At 35.1% G+C, this 21,213-nt stretch overlaps 1 protein-coding gene across 1 annotated transcript in view; it reads left to right on the top strand.

Annotated features, from left to right (window-relative positions):
- The window catches only part of LOC106604063 (transcriptional coactivator YAP1), an 87,380-nt gene extending 66,771 nt beyond the window's left edge, over positions 1–20,609 (top strand). The window contains exon 8 of the mRNA XM_045717505.1: positions 20,343–20,609. Coding sequence (XP_045573461.1) covers positions 20,343–20,491 — 149 coding nt within the window. The 3' untranslated portion in view covers positions 20,492–20,609. The remainder of the gene's footprint in view (positions 1–20,342) is intronic.
- The last annotated feature ends 604 nt before the right edge of the window (positions 20,610–21,213 follow it).

Raw genomic sequence — 21,213 nt, 5'->3', positions numbered from 1 at the left:
TTAATATATACTGACAGGTTACCATAGTCACCACATTAATATATACTGATAGGTTACCATAGTCACCAATTAATATATACTGACAGGTTACCATAGTCACCATTAATATATACTGACAGGTTACCATAGTCACCACATTAATATATACTGACAGGTTACCATAGTCGCCACATTAATATATACTGACAGGTTACCATAGTCACATTAATATATATTGACAGGTTACCATAGTCACATTAATATATACTGACAGGTTACCATAGTCACCATTAATATACACTGACAGGTTACCATAGTCACCACATTAATATATACTGACAGGTTACCATAGTCACCACATTAATATATACTGACAGGTTACCATAGTCACCACATTAATATATACTGACAGGTTACCATAGTCACCACATTAATATATACTGACAGGTTACCATAGTCACCACATTCATATATACTGACAGGTCACCATAGTCACCACATTAATATATACTGACAGGTTACCATAGTCACCACATTAATATATACTGACAGGTTACCATAGTCACCATTAATATATACTGACAGGTTACCATAGTCACCACATTAATATATACTGACAGGTTACCATAGTCACACTTAATATATACTGACAGGTTACCATAGTCACATTAATATATACTGACAGGTTACCATAGTCACCACATTAATATATACTGACAGGTTACCATAGTCACCACATTAATATATACTGACAGGTTACCATAGTCACCACATTAATATATACTGACAGGTTACCATAGTAACCACATTAATATATACTGACAGGTCACCATAGTCACCACATTAATATATACTGACAGGTTACCATAGTCACACATTAATATATACTGACAGTTTACCATAGTCACCACATTAACATATACTGACAGGTTACCATAGTCACCACATTAATATATACTGACAGGTTACCATAGTCACCACATTAATATATACTGACAGGTTACCATAGTCACCACATTAATATATACTGACAGGTTACCATAGTCACCACATTAATATATACTGACAGGTTACCACAGTCACCATTAATATATACTGACAGGTTACCATAGTCACACATTAATATATACTGACAGGTTACCATAGTCACCACATTAATATATACTGACAGTTTACCATAGTCACCACATTAATATATACTGACAGGTTACCATAGTCACCACATTAATATATACTGACAGGTTACCATAGTCACCACATTAATATATACTGACAGGTTACCATAGTCACCACATTAATATATACTGACAGGTTACCATAGTCACAATTAATATATACTGACAGGTTACCATAGTCACACATTAATGTATACTGACAGGTTACCATAGTCACCACATTAATATATACTGACAGGTTACCATAGTCACCACATGAATATATACTGACAGGTTACCATAGTCACCACATTAATATATACTGACAGGTCACCATAGTCACCACATTAATATATACTGACAGGTTACCATAGTCACCATTAATATATACTGACAGGTTACCATAGTCACCACATTAATATATACTGACAGGTTACCATAGTCACCACATTAATATATACTGACAGGTTACCATAGTCACCACATTAATATATACTGACAGGTTACCATAGTCACCACATTAATATATACTGACAGGTTACCATAGTCACCACATTAATATATACTGACAGGTTACCATAGTCACCACATTCATATATACTGACAGGTTACCATAGTCACCACATTAATATATACTGACAGGTTACCATAGTCACCACATTAATATATACTGACAGGTTACCATAGTCACCACATTAATATATACTGACAGGTTACCATAGTCACCACATTAATATATACTGACAGGTTACCATAGTCACCACATTCATATATACTGACAGGTTACCATAGTCACCACATTAATATATACTGACAGGTTACCATAGTCACCACATTAATATATACTGACAGGTTACCATAGTCACCACATTAATATATACTGACAGGTTACCATAGTCACCACATTAATATATACTGACAGGTTACCATAGTCACCACATTAATATATACTGACAGGTTACCATAGTCACCACATTAATATATACTGACAGGTTACCATAGTCACCACATTAATATATACTGACAGGTTACCATAGTCACCACATTAATATATACTGACAGGTTACCATAGTCACATTAATATATACTGACAGGTTACCATAGTCACCACATTAATATATACTGACAGGTTACCATAGTCACCATTAATATATACTGACAGGTTACCATAGTCACATTAATATATACTGACAGGTTACCATAGTCACCATTAATATATACTGACAGGTTACCATAGTACACATTAATATATACTGACAGGTTACCATAGTCACCACATTAATATATACTGACAGGTTACCATAGTCACCACATTAATATATACTGACAGGTTACCATAGTCACCACATTAATATATACTGACAGGTTACCATAGTCACCACATTAATATATACTGACAGGTTACCATAGTCACCACATTAATATATACTGACAGGTTACCATAGTCACCACATTAATATATACTGACAGGTTACCATAGTCACCACATTAATATATACTGACAGGTTACCATAGTCACCATTAATATACACTGACAGGTTACCATAGTACCACATTAATATACACTGACAGGTTACCATAGTCACCACATTAATATATACTGACAGGTTACCATAGTCACCATTAATATATACTGACAGGTTACCATAGTACACATTACTATACACTGACAGGTTACCATAGTCACCACATTAATATATACTGACAGGTTACCATAGTCACCACATTAATATACACTGACAGGTTACCATAGTCACCACATTAATATACACTGACAGGTTACCATAGTCACCACATTAATATATACTGACAGGTTACCATAGTCACCACATTAATATATACTGACAGGTTACCATAGTCACCACATTAATATATACTGACAGGTTACCATAGTCACCACATTAATATATACTGACAGTTTACCATAGTCACCACATTAATATATACTGACAGGTTACCATAGTCACCACATTAATATATACTGACAGGTTACCATAGTCACCACATTCATATTTACTGACAGGTTACCATAGTCACCACATTCATATATACTGACAGGTTACCATAGTCACATTAATATATACTGACAGGTTACCATAGTCACATTAATATATACTGACAGGTTACCATAGTCACCACATTAATATATACTGACAGGTTACCATAGTCACCACATTAATATATACTGACAGGTTACCATAGTCACCACATTAATATATACTGACAGGTTACCATAGTCACCACATTAATATATACTGACAGGTTACCATAGTCACCACATTAATATATACTGACAGGTTACCATAGTAACATTAATATACACTGACAGGTTACCATATTCACCACATTAATATATACTGACAGGTTACCATAGTCACCACATTAATATATACTGACAGGTTACCATAGTCACCACATTAATATATACTGACAGGTTACCATAGTCACATTAATATATACTGACAGGTTACCATAGTCACCACGTTAATATATACTGACATGTTACCATAGTCACATTAATATATACTGACAGTTTACCATAGTCGCCACATTAATATATACTGACAGGTTACCATAGTCACCACATTAATATATACTGATAGGTTACCATAGTCACATGAATATATACTGACAGGTTACCATAGTCACACTTAATATATACTGACAGGTTACCATAGTCACCACATTAATATATACTGACAGGTTACCATAGTCGCCACATTAATATATACTGACAGGTTACCATAGTCACCACATTAATATATACTGACAGGTTACCATAGTCACCACATTAATATATACTGACAGGTTACCATAGTCACCACATTAATATATACTGACAGGTTACCATAGTCACCACATTAATATATACTGACAGGTTACCATAGTCACCACATTCATATATACTGACAGGTCACCATAGTCACCACATTAATATATACTGACAGGTTACCATAGTCACCACATTAATATATACTGACAGGTTACCATAGTCACATTAATATATACTGACAGGTTACCATAGTCACCACATTAATATATACTGACAGGTTACCATAGTCACATTAATATATACTGACAGGTTACCATAGTCACCACATTAATATATACTGACAGGTTACCATAGTCACATTAATATATACTGACAGGTTACCATAGTCACCACATTAATATATACTGACAGGTTACCATAGTCACATTAATATATACTGACAGGTTACCATAGTCACATTAATATATACTGACAGGTTACCATAGTCACCACATTAATATATACTGACAGGTTACCATAGTCACCACATGAATATATACTGACAGGTTACCATTGTCACCACATTAATATATACTGACAGGTTACCATAGTAACCACATTAATATATACTGACAGGTCACCATAGTCACCACATTAATATATACTGACAGGTTACCATAGTCACATGAATATATACTGACAGTTTACCATAGTCACCACATGAACATATACTGACAGGTTACCATAGTCACCACATTAATATATACTGACAGGTTACCATAGTCACCACATTAATATATACTGACAGGTTACCATAGTCACCACATTAATATATACTGACAGGTTACCATAGTCACCACATTCATATATACTGCCAGGTTACCATAGTCACATTAATATATACTGACAGGTTACCATAGTCACACATTAATATATACTGACAGGTTACCATAGTCACCACATTAATATATACTGACAGTTTACCATAGTCACCACATTAATATATACTGACAGGTTACCATAGTCACCACATTAATATATACTGACAGGTTACCATAGTCACCACATTAATATATACTGACAGGTTACCATAGTCACCACATTAATATATACTGACAGGTTACCATAGTCACATTAATATATACTGACAGGTTACCATAGTCACCACATTAATGTATACTGACAGGTTACCATAGTCACCACATTAATATATACTGACAGGTTACCATAGTCACCACATTAATATATACTGACAGGTTACCATAGTCACCACATGAATATATACTGACAGGTTACCATAGTCACCACATTAATATATACTGACAGGTTACCATAGTAACATTAATATACACTGACAGGTTACCATATTCACCACATTAATATATACTGACAGGTTACCATAGTCACCACATTAATATATACTGACAGGTTACCATAGTCACCACATTCATATATACTGACAGGTTACCACAGTCACCATTAATATATACTGACAGGTTACCATAGTCACCACATTAATATATACTGACAGGTTACCATAGTCACCACATTAATATATACTGACAGGTTACCATAGTCACCACATTAATATATACTGACAGGTTACCATAGTCACCACATTCATATATACTGACAGGTTACCATAGTCACATTAATATATACTGACAGGTTACCATAGTCACATTAATATATACTGACAGGTTACCATAGTCACACTTAATATATACTGACAGGTTACCATAGTCACCACTTAATATACACTGACAGGTTACCATAGTCACCACATTAATATATACTGACAGGTTACCATAGTCACCACATTAATATATACTGACAGTTTACCATAGTCGCCACATTAATATATACTGACAGGTTACCATAGTCACCACATTAATATATACTGACAGGTTACCATAGTCACATTAATATATACTGACAGGTTACCATAGTCACCACATTAATATATACTGACAGGTTACCATAGTCACCACATTAATATATACTGACAGGTTACCATAGTCGCCACATTAATATATACTGACAGGTTACCATAGTCACCACATTAATATATACTGACAGGTTACCATAGTCACCACATTAATATATACTGACAGGTTACCATAGTCACCACATTAATATATACTGACAGGTTACCATAGTCACCACATTAATATATACTGACAGGTTACCATAGTCACCACATTCATATATACTGACAGGTCACCATAGTCACCACATTAATATATACTGACAGGTTACCATAGTCACCACATTAATATATACTGACAGGTTACCATAGTCACCATTAATATATACTGACAGGTTACCATAGTCACCACATTAATATATACTGACAGGTTACCATAGTCACACTTAATATATACTGACAGGTTACCATAGTCACCACATTAATGTATACTGACAGGTTACCATAGTCACCACATTAATATATACTGACAGGTTACCATAGTCACCACATTAATATATACTGACAGGTTACCATAGTCACCACATTAATATATACTGACAGGTTACCATAGTCACCACATTAATATATACTGACAGGTCACCATAGTCACCACATTAATATATACTGACAGGTTACCATAGTCACCACATTAATATATACTGACAGTTTACCATAGTCACCACATTAACATATACTGACAGGTTACCATAGTCACCACATTAATATATACTGACAGGTTACCATAGTCACCACATTAATATATACTGACAGGTTACCATAGTCACCACATTAATATATACTGACAGGTTACCATAGTCACACATTAATATATACTGACAGGTTACCATAGTCACCACATTAATATATACTGACAGGTTACCATAGTCACCACATTAATATATACTGACAGGTTACCATAGTCACCACATTAATATATACTGACAGGTTACCATAGTCACCACATTAATATATACTGACAGGTTACCATAGTCACCACATTAATATATACTGACAGGTTACCATAGTCACCACATTAATATATACTGACAGGTTACCATAGTCACCACATTAATATATACTGACAGGTTACCATAGTCACCACATTAATATATACTGACAGGTTACCATAGTCACCACATTAATATATACTGACAGGTTACCATAGTCACCACATTAATATATACTGACAGGTTACCATAGTCACCACATTAATATATACTGACAGGTTACCATAGTCACCACATTAATATATACTGACAGGTTACCATAGTCACCACATTAATATATACTGACAGGTTACCATAGTCACCACATTAATATATACTGACAGGTTACCATAGTCACCACATTAATATATACTGACAGGTTACCATAGTCACCACATTAATATATACTGACAGGTTACCATAGTCACCACATTAATATATACTGACAGGTTACCATAGTCACCACATTAATATATACTGACAGGTTACCATAGTCACCACATTAATATATACTGACAGGTTACCATAGTCACCACATTAATATATACTGACAGGTTACCATAGTCACCACATTAATATATACTGACAGGTTACCATAGTCACACATTAATATATACTGACAGGTTACCATAGTCACCATTAATATATACTGACAGGTTACCATAGTCACCACATTAATATATACTGACAGGTTACCATAGTCACCACATTAATATATACTGACAGGTTACCATAGTCACCACATTAATATATACTGACAGGTTACCATAGTCACCACATTAATATATACTGACAGGTTACCATAGTCACCACATTAATATATACTGACAGGTTACCATAGTCACCACATTAATATATACTGACAGGTTACCATAGTCACCACATTAATATATACTGACAGGTTACCATAGTCACCACATTAATATATACTGACAGGTTACCATAGTCACCACATTAATATATACTGACAGGTTACCATAGTCACCACATTAATATATACTGACAGGTTACCATAGTCACCACATTAATATATACTGACAGGTTACCATAGTCACCACATTACTATATACTGACAGGTTACCATAGTCACCACATTAATATACACTGACAGGTTACCATAGTCACCACATTAATATACACTGACAGGTTACCATAGTCACCACATTAATATATACTGACAGGTTACCATAGTCACATTAATATATACTGACAGGTTACCATAGTCACCACATTAATATATACTGACAGGTTACCATAGTCACCACATTAATATATACTGACAGGTTACCATAGTCACCACATTAATATATACTGACAGGTTACCATAGTCACCACATTAATATATACTGACAGGTTACCATAGTCACCACATTAATATATACTGACAGGTTACCATAGTCACCACATTAATATATACTGACAGGTTACCATAGTCACCACATTAATATATACTGACAGGTTACCATAGTCACCACATTAATATATACTGACAGGTTACCATAGTCACCACATTAATATATACTGACAGGTTACCATAGTCACCACATTAATATATACTGACAGGTTACCATAGTCACCACATTAATATATACTGACAGGTTACCATAGTCACCACATTAATATATACTGACAGGTTACCATAGTCACCACATTAATATATACTGACAGGTTACCATAGTCACCACATTAATATATACTGACAGGTTACCATAGTCACCACATTAATATATACTGACAGGTTACCATAGTCACCACATTAATATATACTGACAGGTTACCATAGTCACCACATTAATATATACTGACAGGTTACCATAGTCACCACATTAATATATACTGACAGGTTACCATAGTCACCACATTAATATATACTGACAGGTTACCATAGTCACCACATTAATATATACTGACAGGTTACCATAGTCACCACATTAATATATACTGACAGGTTACCATAGTCACCACATTAATATATACTGACAGGTTACCATAGTCACCACATTAATATATACTGACAGGTTACCATAGTCACCACATTAATATATACTGACAGGTTACCATAGTCACCACATTAATATATACTGACAGGTTACCATAGTCACCACATTAATATATACTGACAGGTTACCATAGTCACCACATTAATATATACTGACAGGTTACCATAGTCACCACATTAATATATACTGACAGGTTACCATAGTCACCACATTAATATACACTGACAGGTTACCATAGTCACCACATTAATATATACTGACAGGTTACCATAGTCACCACATTAATATATACTGACAGGTTACCATAGTCACCACATTAATATATACTGACAGGTTACCATAGTCACCACATTAATATATACTGACAGGTTACCATAGTCACCACATTAATATATACTGACAGGTTACCATAGTCACCACATTAATATATACTGACAGGTTACCATAGTCACCACATTAATATATACTGACAGGTTACCATAGTCACCACATTAATATATACTGACAGGTTACCATAGTCACCACATTAATATATACTGACAGGTTACCATAGTCACCACATTAATATATACTGACAGGTTACCATAGTCACCACATTAATATATACTGACAGGTTACCATAGTCACCACATTAATATATACTGACAGGTTACCATAGTCACCACATTAATATATACTGACAGGTTACCATAGTCACCACATTAATATATACTGACAGGTTACCATAGTCACCACATTAATATATACTGACAGGTTACCATAGTCACCGCATTAATATATACTGACAGGTTACCATAGTCACCACATTCATATATACTGACAGGTTACCATAGTCACCACATTAATATATACTGACAGGTTACCATAGTCACCACATTAATATATACTGACAGGTTACCATAGTCACCACATTAATATATACTGACAGGTTACTATAGTCACCACATTCATATATACTGACAGGTTACCACAGTCACATTAATATATACTGACAGGTTACCATAGTCACCACATTAATATATACTGACAGGTTACCATAGTCACCACATTAATATATACTGACAGGTTACCATAGTCACCACATTAATATATACTGACAGGTTACCATAGTCACCACATTAATATATACTGACAGGTTACCATAGTCACATTAATATATACTGACAGGTTACCATAGTCACCACGTTAATATATACTGACATGTTACCATAGTCACATTAATATATACTGACAGTTTACCATAGTCGCCACATTAATATATACTGACAGGTTACCATAGTCACCACATTAATATATACTGATAGGTTACCATAGTCACATTAATATATACTGACAGGTTACCATAGTCACATTAATATATACTGACAGGTTACCATAGTCACCACATTAATATATACTGACAGGTTACCATAGTCGCCACATTAATATATACTGACAGGTTACCATAGTCACCACATTAATATATACTGACAGGTTACCATAGTCACCACATTAATATATACTGACAGGTTACCATAGTCACCACATTAATATATACTGACAGGTTACCATAGTCACCACATTAATATATACTGACAGGTTACCATAGTCACCACATTCATATATACTGACAGGTCACCATAGTCACCACATTAATATATACTGACAGGTTACCATAGTCACCACATTAATATATACTGACAGGTTACCATAGTCACATTAATATATACTGACAGGTTACCATAGTCACCACATTAATATATACTGACAGGTTACCATAGTCACCACATTAATATATACTGACAGGTTACCATAGTCACCACATTAATATATACTGACAGGTTACCATAGTCACATTAATATATACTGACAGGTTACCATAGTCACCACATTAATATATACTGACAGGTTACCATAGTCACATTAATATATACTGACAGGTTACCATAGTCACATTAATGTATACTGACAGGTTACCATAGTCACCACATTAATATATACTGACAGGTTACCATAGTCACCACATGAATATATACTGACAGGTTACCATTGTCACCACATTAATATATACTGACAGGTTACCATAGTAACCACATTAATATATACTGACAGGTCACCATAGTCACCACATTAATATATACTGACAGGTTACCATAGTCACATGAATATATACTGACAGTTTACCATAGTCACCACATGAACATATACTGACAGGTTACCATAGTCACCACATTAATATATACTGACAGGTTACCATAGTCACCACATGAATATATACTGACAGGTTACCATAGTCACCACATTAATATATACTGACAGGTTACCATAGTCACCACATTCATATATACTGCCAGGTTACCACAGTCACATTAATATATACTGACAGGTTACCACAGTCACATTAATATATACTGACAGGTTACCATAGTCACCACATTAATATATACTGACAGTTTACCATAGTCACCACATTAATATATACTGACAGGTTACCATAGTCACCACATTAATATATACTGACAGGTTACCATAGTCACCACATTAATATATACTGACAGGTTACCATAGTCACCACATTAATATATACTGACAGGTTACCATAGTCACATTAATATATACTGACAGGTTACCATAGTCACATTAATGTATACTGACAGGTTACCATAGTCACCACATTAATATATACTGACAGGTTACCATAGTCACCACATGAATATATACTGACAGGTTACCATAGTCACCACATGAATATATACTGACAGGTTACCATAGTCACCACATGAATATATACTGACAGGTTACCATAGTAACATTAATATACACTGACAGGTTACCATATTCACCACATTAATATATACTGACAGGTTACCATAGTCACCACATTAATATATACTGACAGGTTAGCATAGTCACCACATTAATATATACTGACAGGTTACCATAGTCACATTAATATATACTGACAGGTTACCATAGTCACCACGTTAATATATACTGACATGTTACCATAGTCACATTAATATATACTGACAGGTTACTATAGTCACCACATTCATATATACTGACAGGTTACCACAGTCACATTAATATATACTGACAGGTTACCATAGTCACCACATTAATATATACTGACAGGTTACCATAGTCACCACATTAATATATACTGACAGGTTACCATAGTCACCACATTAATATATACTGACAGGTTACCATAGTCACCACATTCATATATACTGACAGGTTACCACAGTCACATTAATATATACTGACAGGTTACCACAGTCACATTAATATATACTGACAGGTTACCATAGTCACATTAATATATACTGACAGGTTACCATAGTCACATTAATATACACTGACAGGTTACCATAGTCACCACATTAATATATACTGACAGGTTACCATAGTCACCACATTAATATATACTGACAGTTTACCATAGTCGCCACATTAATATATACTGACAGGTTACCATAGTCACCACATTAATATATACTGATAGGTTACCATAGTCACATGAATATATACTGACAGGTTACCATAGTCACATTAATATATACTGACAGGTTACCATAGTCACCACATTAATATATACTGACAGGTTACCATAGTCGCCACATTAATATATACTGACAGGTTACCATAGTCACCACATTAATATATACTGACAGGTTACCATAGTCACCACATTAATATATACTGACAGGTTACCATAGTCACCACAATAATATATACTGACAGGTTACCATAGTCACCACATTAATATATACTGACAGGTTACCATAGTCACCACATTCATATATACTGACAGGTCACCATAGTCACCACATTAATATATACTGACAGGTTACCATAGTCACCACATTAATATATACTGACAGGTTACCATAGTCACATTAATATATACTGACAGGTTACCATAGTCACCACATTAATATATACTGACAGGTTACCATAGTCACATTAATATATACTGACAGGTTACCATAGTCACATTAATGTATACTGACAGGTTACCATAGTCACCACATTAATATATACTGACAGGTTACCATAGTCACCACATGAATATATACTGACAGGTTACCATAGTCACCACATTAATATATACTGACAGGTTACCATAGTAACCACATTAATATATACTGACAGGTCACCATAGTCACCACATTAATATATACTGACAGGTTACCATAGTCACATGAATATATACTGACAGTTTACCATAGTCACCACATGAACATATACTGACAGGTTACCATAGTCACCACATTAATATATACTGACAGGTTACCATAGTCACCACATTAATATATACTGACAGGTTACCATAGTCACCACATTAATATATACTGACAGGTTACCATAGTCACATTAATGTATACTGACAGGTTACCATAGTCACCACATTAATATATACTGACAGGTTACCATAGTCACCACATGAATATATACTGACAGGTTACCATAGTCACCACATTAATATATACTGACAGGTCACCATAGTCACCACATTAATATATACTGACAGGTTACCATAGTCACATTAATATATACTGACAGGTTACCATAGTCACCACATTAATATATACTGACAGGTTACCATAGTCACCACATTAATATATACTGACAGGTTACCATAGTCACATGAATATATACTGACAGGTTACCATAGTCACCACATTAATATATACTGACAGGTTACCATAGTCACCACATAAATATATACTGACAGGTTACCATAGTCACCACATTAATATACACTGACAGGTTACCATAGTAACATTAATATACACTGACAGGTTACCATAGTCACCACATTAATATATACTGACAGGTTACCATAGTCACCACATTCATATATACTGAGAGGTTACCATAGTCACCATATTAATATATACTGACAGGTTACCATAGTCACCACATTAATATATACTGACAGGTTACCATAGTCACCACATTAATATATACTGACATGTTACCATAGTCACATTAATATATACTGACAGGTTACCATAGTCACCACATTAATATATACTGACAGGTTACCATAGTCACCACATTACTATATACTGACAGGTTACCATAGTCACCACATTAATATATACTGACAGGTTACCATAGTTACATGAATATATACTGACAGGTTACCATAGTTACATTAATATATACTGACAGGTTACCATAGTCACCACATTAATATATACTGACAGGTTACCATAGTCACCACATTAATATATACTGACAGGTTACCATAGTCACCACATTAATATATACTGACAGGTTACCATAGTCACCACATTAATATATACTGACAGGTTACCATAGTCACCACATTGATATATACTGACAGGTTACCATAGTCACATTAATATATACTGACAGGTTACCATAGTCACCACATTAATATATACTGACAGGTTACCATAGTCACCACATTAATATATACTGACAGGTTACCATAGTCACCACATTAATATATACTGACAGATTACCATAGTCACATTAATATATACTGACAGGTTACCATAGTCACCACATTAATATATACTGACAGGTTACCATAGTCACCACATTAATATATACTGACAGGTTACCATAGTCACCACATTAATATACACTGACAGGTTACCATAGTAACATTAATATACACTGACAGGTTACCATAGTCACCACATTAATATATACTGACAGGTTACCATAGTCACCACATTAATATATACTGACAGGTTACCATAGTCACCACATTAATATATACTGACAGGTTACCATAGTCACCACATTAATATATACTGACAGGTTACCATAGTCACCACATTAATATATACTGACAGGTTACCATAGTCACATTAATATATACTGACAGGTTACCATAGTCACCACATTAATATATACTGACAGGTTACCATAGTCACATTAATATATACTGACAGGTTACCATAGTCACCACATTAATATATACTGACAGGTTACCATAGTCACCACATGAATATATACTGACAGGTCACCATAGTCACCACATTAATATATACTGACAGGTTACCATAGTCACCACATTAATATATACTGACAGGTTACCATAGTCACCACATTAATATATACTGACAGGTTACCATAGTCACCACATTAATATATACTGACAGGTTACCATAGTCACCACATTAATATATACTGACAGGTTACCATAGTCACCACATTAATATATACTGACAGGTTACCATAGTCACATTAATATATACTGACAGGTTACCATAGTCACCACATTAATATATACTGACAGGTTACCATAGTCACCACATTAATATATACTGACAGGTTACCATAGTCACCACATTAATATATACTGACAGGTTACCATAGTCACCACATTAATATATACTGACAGATTACCATAGTCACATTAATATATACTGACAGGTTACCATAGTCACCACATTAATATATACTGACAGGTTACCATAGTCACCACATTAATATATACTGACAGGTTACCATAGTCACCACATTAATATATACTGACAGGTTACCATAGTCACCACATTAATATACACTGACAGGTTACCATAGTAACATTAATATACACTGACAGGTTACCATAGTCACCACATTAATATATACTGACAGGTTACCATAGTCACCACATTAATATATACTGACAGGTTACCATAGTCACCACATTAATATACACTGACAGGTTACCATAGTAACATTAATATACACTGACAGGTTACCATAGTCACCACATTAATATATACTGACAGGTTACCATAGTCACCACATTAATATATACTGACAGGTTACCATAGTCACCACATTAATATATACTGACAGGTTACCATAGTCACCACATTAATATATACTGACAGGTTACCATAGTCACCACATTAATATATACTGACAGGTTACCATAGTCAACACATTAATATATACTGACAGGTTACCATAGTCACCACATTAATATATGCTGACAGGTTACCATAGTCACCACATTAATATATACTGACAGGTTACCATAGTCACCACATTAATATATACTGACAGGTTACCATAGTCACCACATTAATATATACTGACAGGTTACCATAGTCACCACATTAATATATACTGACAGGTTACCATAGTCACCACATTAATATATACTGACAGGTTACCATAGTCACCACATTAATATATACTGACAGGTTACCATAGTCACCACATTAATATATACTGACAGGTTACCATAGTCACCACATTAATATATACTGACAGGTTACCATAGTCACCACATTAATATATACTGACAGGTTACCATAGTCACCACATTAATATATACTGACATGTTACCATAGTCACCGCATTAATATATACTGACAGGTTACCATAGTCACCACATTCATATATACTGACAGGTTACCATAGTCACCACATTAATATATACTGACAGGTTACCATAGTCACCACATTAATATATACTGACAGGTTACCATAGTCACATTAATATATACTGACAGGTTACTATAGTCACCACATTCATATATACTGACAGGTTACCACAGTCACATTAATATATACTGACAGGTTACCATAGTCACCACATTAATATATACTGACAGGTTACCATAGTCACCACATTAATATATACTGACAGGTTACCATAGTCACCACATTAATATATACTGACAGGTTACCATAGTCACCACATTCATATATAATGCCAGGTTACCACAGTCACATTAATATATACTGACAGGTTACCACAGTCACATTAATATATACTGACAGGTTACCATAGTCACCACATTAATATATACTGACAGTTTACCATAGTCACCACATTAATATATACTGACAGGTTACCATAGTCACATTAATATATACTGACAGGTTACCATAGTCACCACATTAATATATACTGACAGGTTACCATAGTCACCACATGAATATATACTGACAGGTCACCATAGTCACCACATTAATATATACTGACAGGTTACCATAGTCACCACATTAATATATACTGACAGGTTACCATAGTCACATTAATATATACTGACAGGTTACCATAGTCACCACATTAATATATACTGACAGGTTACCATAGTCACCACATTAATATATACTGACAGGTTACCATAGTCACCACATTGATATATACTGACAGGTTACCATAGTCACATTAATATATACTGACAGGTTACCATAGTCACCACATTAATATATACTGACAGGTTACCATAGTCACCACATTAATATATACTGACAGGTTACCATAGTCACCACATTAATATATACTGACAGATTACCATAGTCACATTAATATATACTGACAGGTTACCATAGTCACATTAATATATACTGACAGGTTACCATAGTCACCACATTAATATATACTGACAGGTTACCATAGTCACCACATTAATATATACTGACAGGTTACCATAGTCACCACATTAATATACACTGACAGGTTACCATAGTAACATTAATATACACTGACAGGTTACCATAGTCACCACATTAATATATACTGACAGGTTACCATAGTCACCACATTAATATATACTGACAGGTTACCATAGTCACCACATTAATATACACTGACAGGTTACCATAGTAACATTAATATACACTGACAGGTTACCATAGTCACCACATTAATATATACTGACAGGTTACCATAGTCACCACATTAATATATACTGACAGGTTACCATAGTCACCACATTAATATATACTGACAGGTTACCATAGTCACCACATTAATATATACTGACATGTTACCATAGTCACCGCATTAATATATACTGACAGGTTACCATAGTCACCACATTCATATATACTGACAGGTTACCATAGTCACCACATTAATATATACTGACAGGTTACCATAGTCACCACATTAATATATACTGACAGGTTACCATAGTCACATTAATATATACTGACAGGTTACTATAGTCACCACATTCATATATACTGACAGGTTACCACAGTCACATTAATATATACTGACAGGTTACCATAGTCACCACATTAATATATACTGACAGGTTACCATAGTCACCACATTAATATATACTGACAGGTTACCATAGTCACCACATTAATATATACTGACAGGTTACCATAGTCACCACATTCATATATACTGCCAGGTTACCACAGTCACATTAATATATACTGACAGGTTACCACAGTCACATTAATATATACTGACAGGTTACCATAGTCACCACATTAATATATACTGACAGTTTACCATAGTCACCACATTAATATATACTGACAGGTTACCATAGTCGCCACATTAATATATACTGACAGGTTACCATAGTCACCACATTCATATATACTGACAGGTTACCATAGTCACATTAATATATACTGACAGGTTACCATAGTCACATTAATGTATACTGACAGGTTACCATAGTCACCACATTAATATATACTGACAGGTTACCATAGTCACCACATGAATATATACTGACAGGTTACCATAGTCACCACATGAATATATACTGACAGGTTACCATAGTCACCACATTAATATATACTGACAGGTTACCATAGTCACCACATTAATATATACTGACAGGTTACCATAGTCACATTAATATATACTGACAGGTTACCATAGTCACCACATTAATATATACTGACAGGTTACCATAGTCACCACATTAATATATACTGACAGGTTACCATAGTCACCACATTAATATATACTGACAGGTTACCATACTCACCACATTAATATATACTGACAGATTACCATAGTCACATTAATATATACTGACAGGTTACCATAGTCACCACATTAATATATACTGACAGGTTACCATAGTCACCACATTAATATATACTGACAGGTTACCATAGTCACCACATTAATATACACTGACAGGTTACCATAGTAACATTAATATACACTGACAGGTTACCATAGTCACCACATTAATATATACTGACAGGTTACCATAGTCACCACATTAATATATACTGACAGGTTACCATAGTCACCACATTAATATACACTGACAGGTTACCATAGTAACATTAATATACACTGACAGGTTACCATAGTCACCACATTAATATATACTGACAGGTTACCATAGTCACCACATTAATATATACTGACAGGTTACCATAGTCACCACATTAATATATACTGACAGGTTACCATAGTCACCACATTAATATATACTGACAGGTTACCATAGTCACCACATTAATATATACTGACAGGTTACCATAGTCAACACATTAATATATACTGACAGGTTACCATAGTCACCACATTAATATATGCTGACAGGTTACCATAGTCACCACATTAATATATACTGACAGGTTACCATAGTCACCACATTAATATATACTGACAGGTTACCATAGTCACCACATTAATATATACTGACAGGTTACCATAGTCACCACATTAATATATACTGACAGGTCACCATAGTCACCACATTAATATATACTGACAGGTTACCATAGTCACCACATTAATATACACTGACAGGTTACCATAGTCACCACATTAATATACACTGACAGGTTACCATAGTCACCACATTAATATATACTGACAGGTTACCATAGTCACCACATTAATATATACTGACAGGTTACCATAGTCACCACATTAATATACACTGACAGGTTACCATAGTAACATTAATATACACTGACAGGTTACCATAGTCACCACATTAATATATACTGACAGGTTACCATAGTCACCACATTAATATATACTGACAGGTTACCATAGTCACCACATTAATATATACTGACAGGTTACCATAGTCACCACATTAATATATACTGACAGGTTACCATAGTCACCACATTAATATATACTGACAGGTTACCATAGTCAACACATTAATATATACTGACAGGTTACCATAGTCACCACATTAATATATGCTGACAGGTTACCATAGTCACCACATTAATATATACTGACAGGTTACCATAGTCACCACATTAATATATACTGACAGGTTACCATAGTCACCACATTAATATATACTGACAGGTTACCATAGTCACCACATTAATATATACTGACAGGTTACCATAGTCACCACATTAATATATACTGAATGCACAAAACATTAAGAACTCCTGCTCTTTCCATGACATGGACTGACCAGGTGAATCCAGGTGAAAACTATGATCCCTTATTGATGTCACTTGTTAAATCCACTTCAGTCAGTGTAGATGAAGGGGAGGAGCCAGGTTAAAGAAGGATTTTTAAGCCTTAAGACGATTGAGACATGGATTGTGTATGTGTGGCTATCAGAGGGTGAACGGGCAAGACAACAGATTTAAGTGCCTTTGAACGGGGTTTGGTAGTAGGTACCAGGCTGGTTCCACCACCCAAAGGACATCCAGCCCACTGGACACAACTGTGGGAAGCATTGGAGTCAACATGGACCAGCATCCCTGTTGAATGCTTTGACACCTTGTCTGGCAACACCCACAGCATCCTAATGACTGTATTATGTGCTGTGATAGGTGACTCTGGAGCAGGCCAGCCAATGGCATTCCTGGAGGCGGGCCCAGGGGTGTGCATGGCTACCGATGGGGAGGAGCTAATGCCCAGCATCCAGGAAGCCCTGAGCTCAGACCTCCTGAGTGACATGGATACTGTTCTCTGGTTATAGACACACACTATAGATACACACACACACACACACTACATACACACACACTATAGACACGCATACACACACACACACACACACACACACACACACACTACATACACACACACTATAGACACACACACACACACACACTATAGACACACACACACACACACACACACACACACACACACACACTATAGACACACACACACACACACACACACACACACACTATAGACACACACACACACACACACACTATAGACACACATACATACACACTACATACACACTACATACACACTACACACACACACACAATATAGACACACCTAGCTGGCTATAGACTCTACACAACAGTAGTACATAATGAACTGACTTGATGAGTTATAGACTACACAACAGGGAACGAGACTCAGACTCCACCCCTCCACTTCCTCTCCTGGGTGTTACCTGTCTCCCTTGAACCTAGCTGGCCACTGATTGGCTGGTTTCCCAGGATGTATCCCAGTAGACACTGTGGCCCTTGACGACTGGAGATAGAGAGATACATTATGTGGTACTGAGGAATGTGGCTGGTGCTCTCCTCCCCTCTCTCCTCCCCTCTCTCCTCCCCTCTCTCCTTCCTCCTCTCCTCTCCTCTCCCTCCTTCCCTTTCACAGGAGAGAGAATCTTCAGTTTGCCTTTCATCCCTGTATACCTGCCTTTCCCTTCCCATAAGTATGTTTCTTTGTTAG

The sequence above is a fragment of the Salmo salar genome, chromosome ssa04, assembly GCF_905237065.1.
Source record: "Salmo salar chromosome ssa04, Ssal_v3.1, whole genome shotgun sequence".
NCBI lineage: Eukaryota > Metazoa > Chordata > Actinopteri > Salmoniformes > Salmonidae > Salmo > Salmo salar.
The sequence above is the reverse complement of the archived record's forward strand: the minus strand, read 5'-3'. Positions and strand labels throughout refer to the sequence as shown.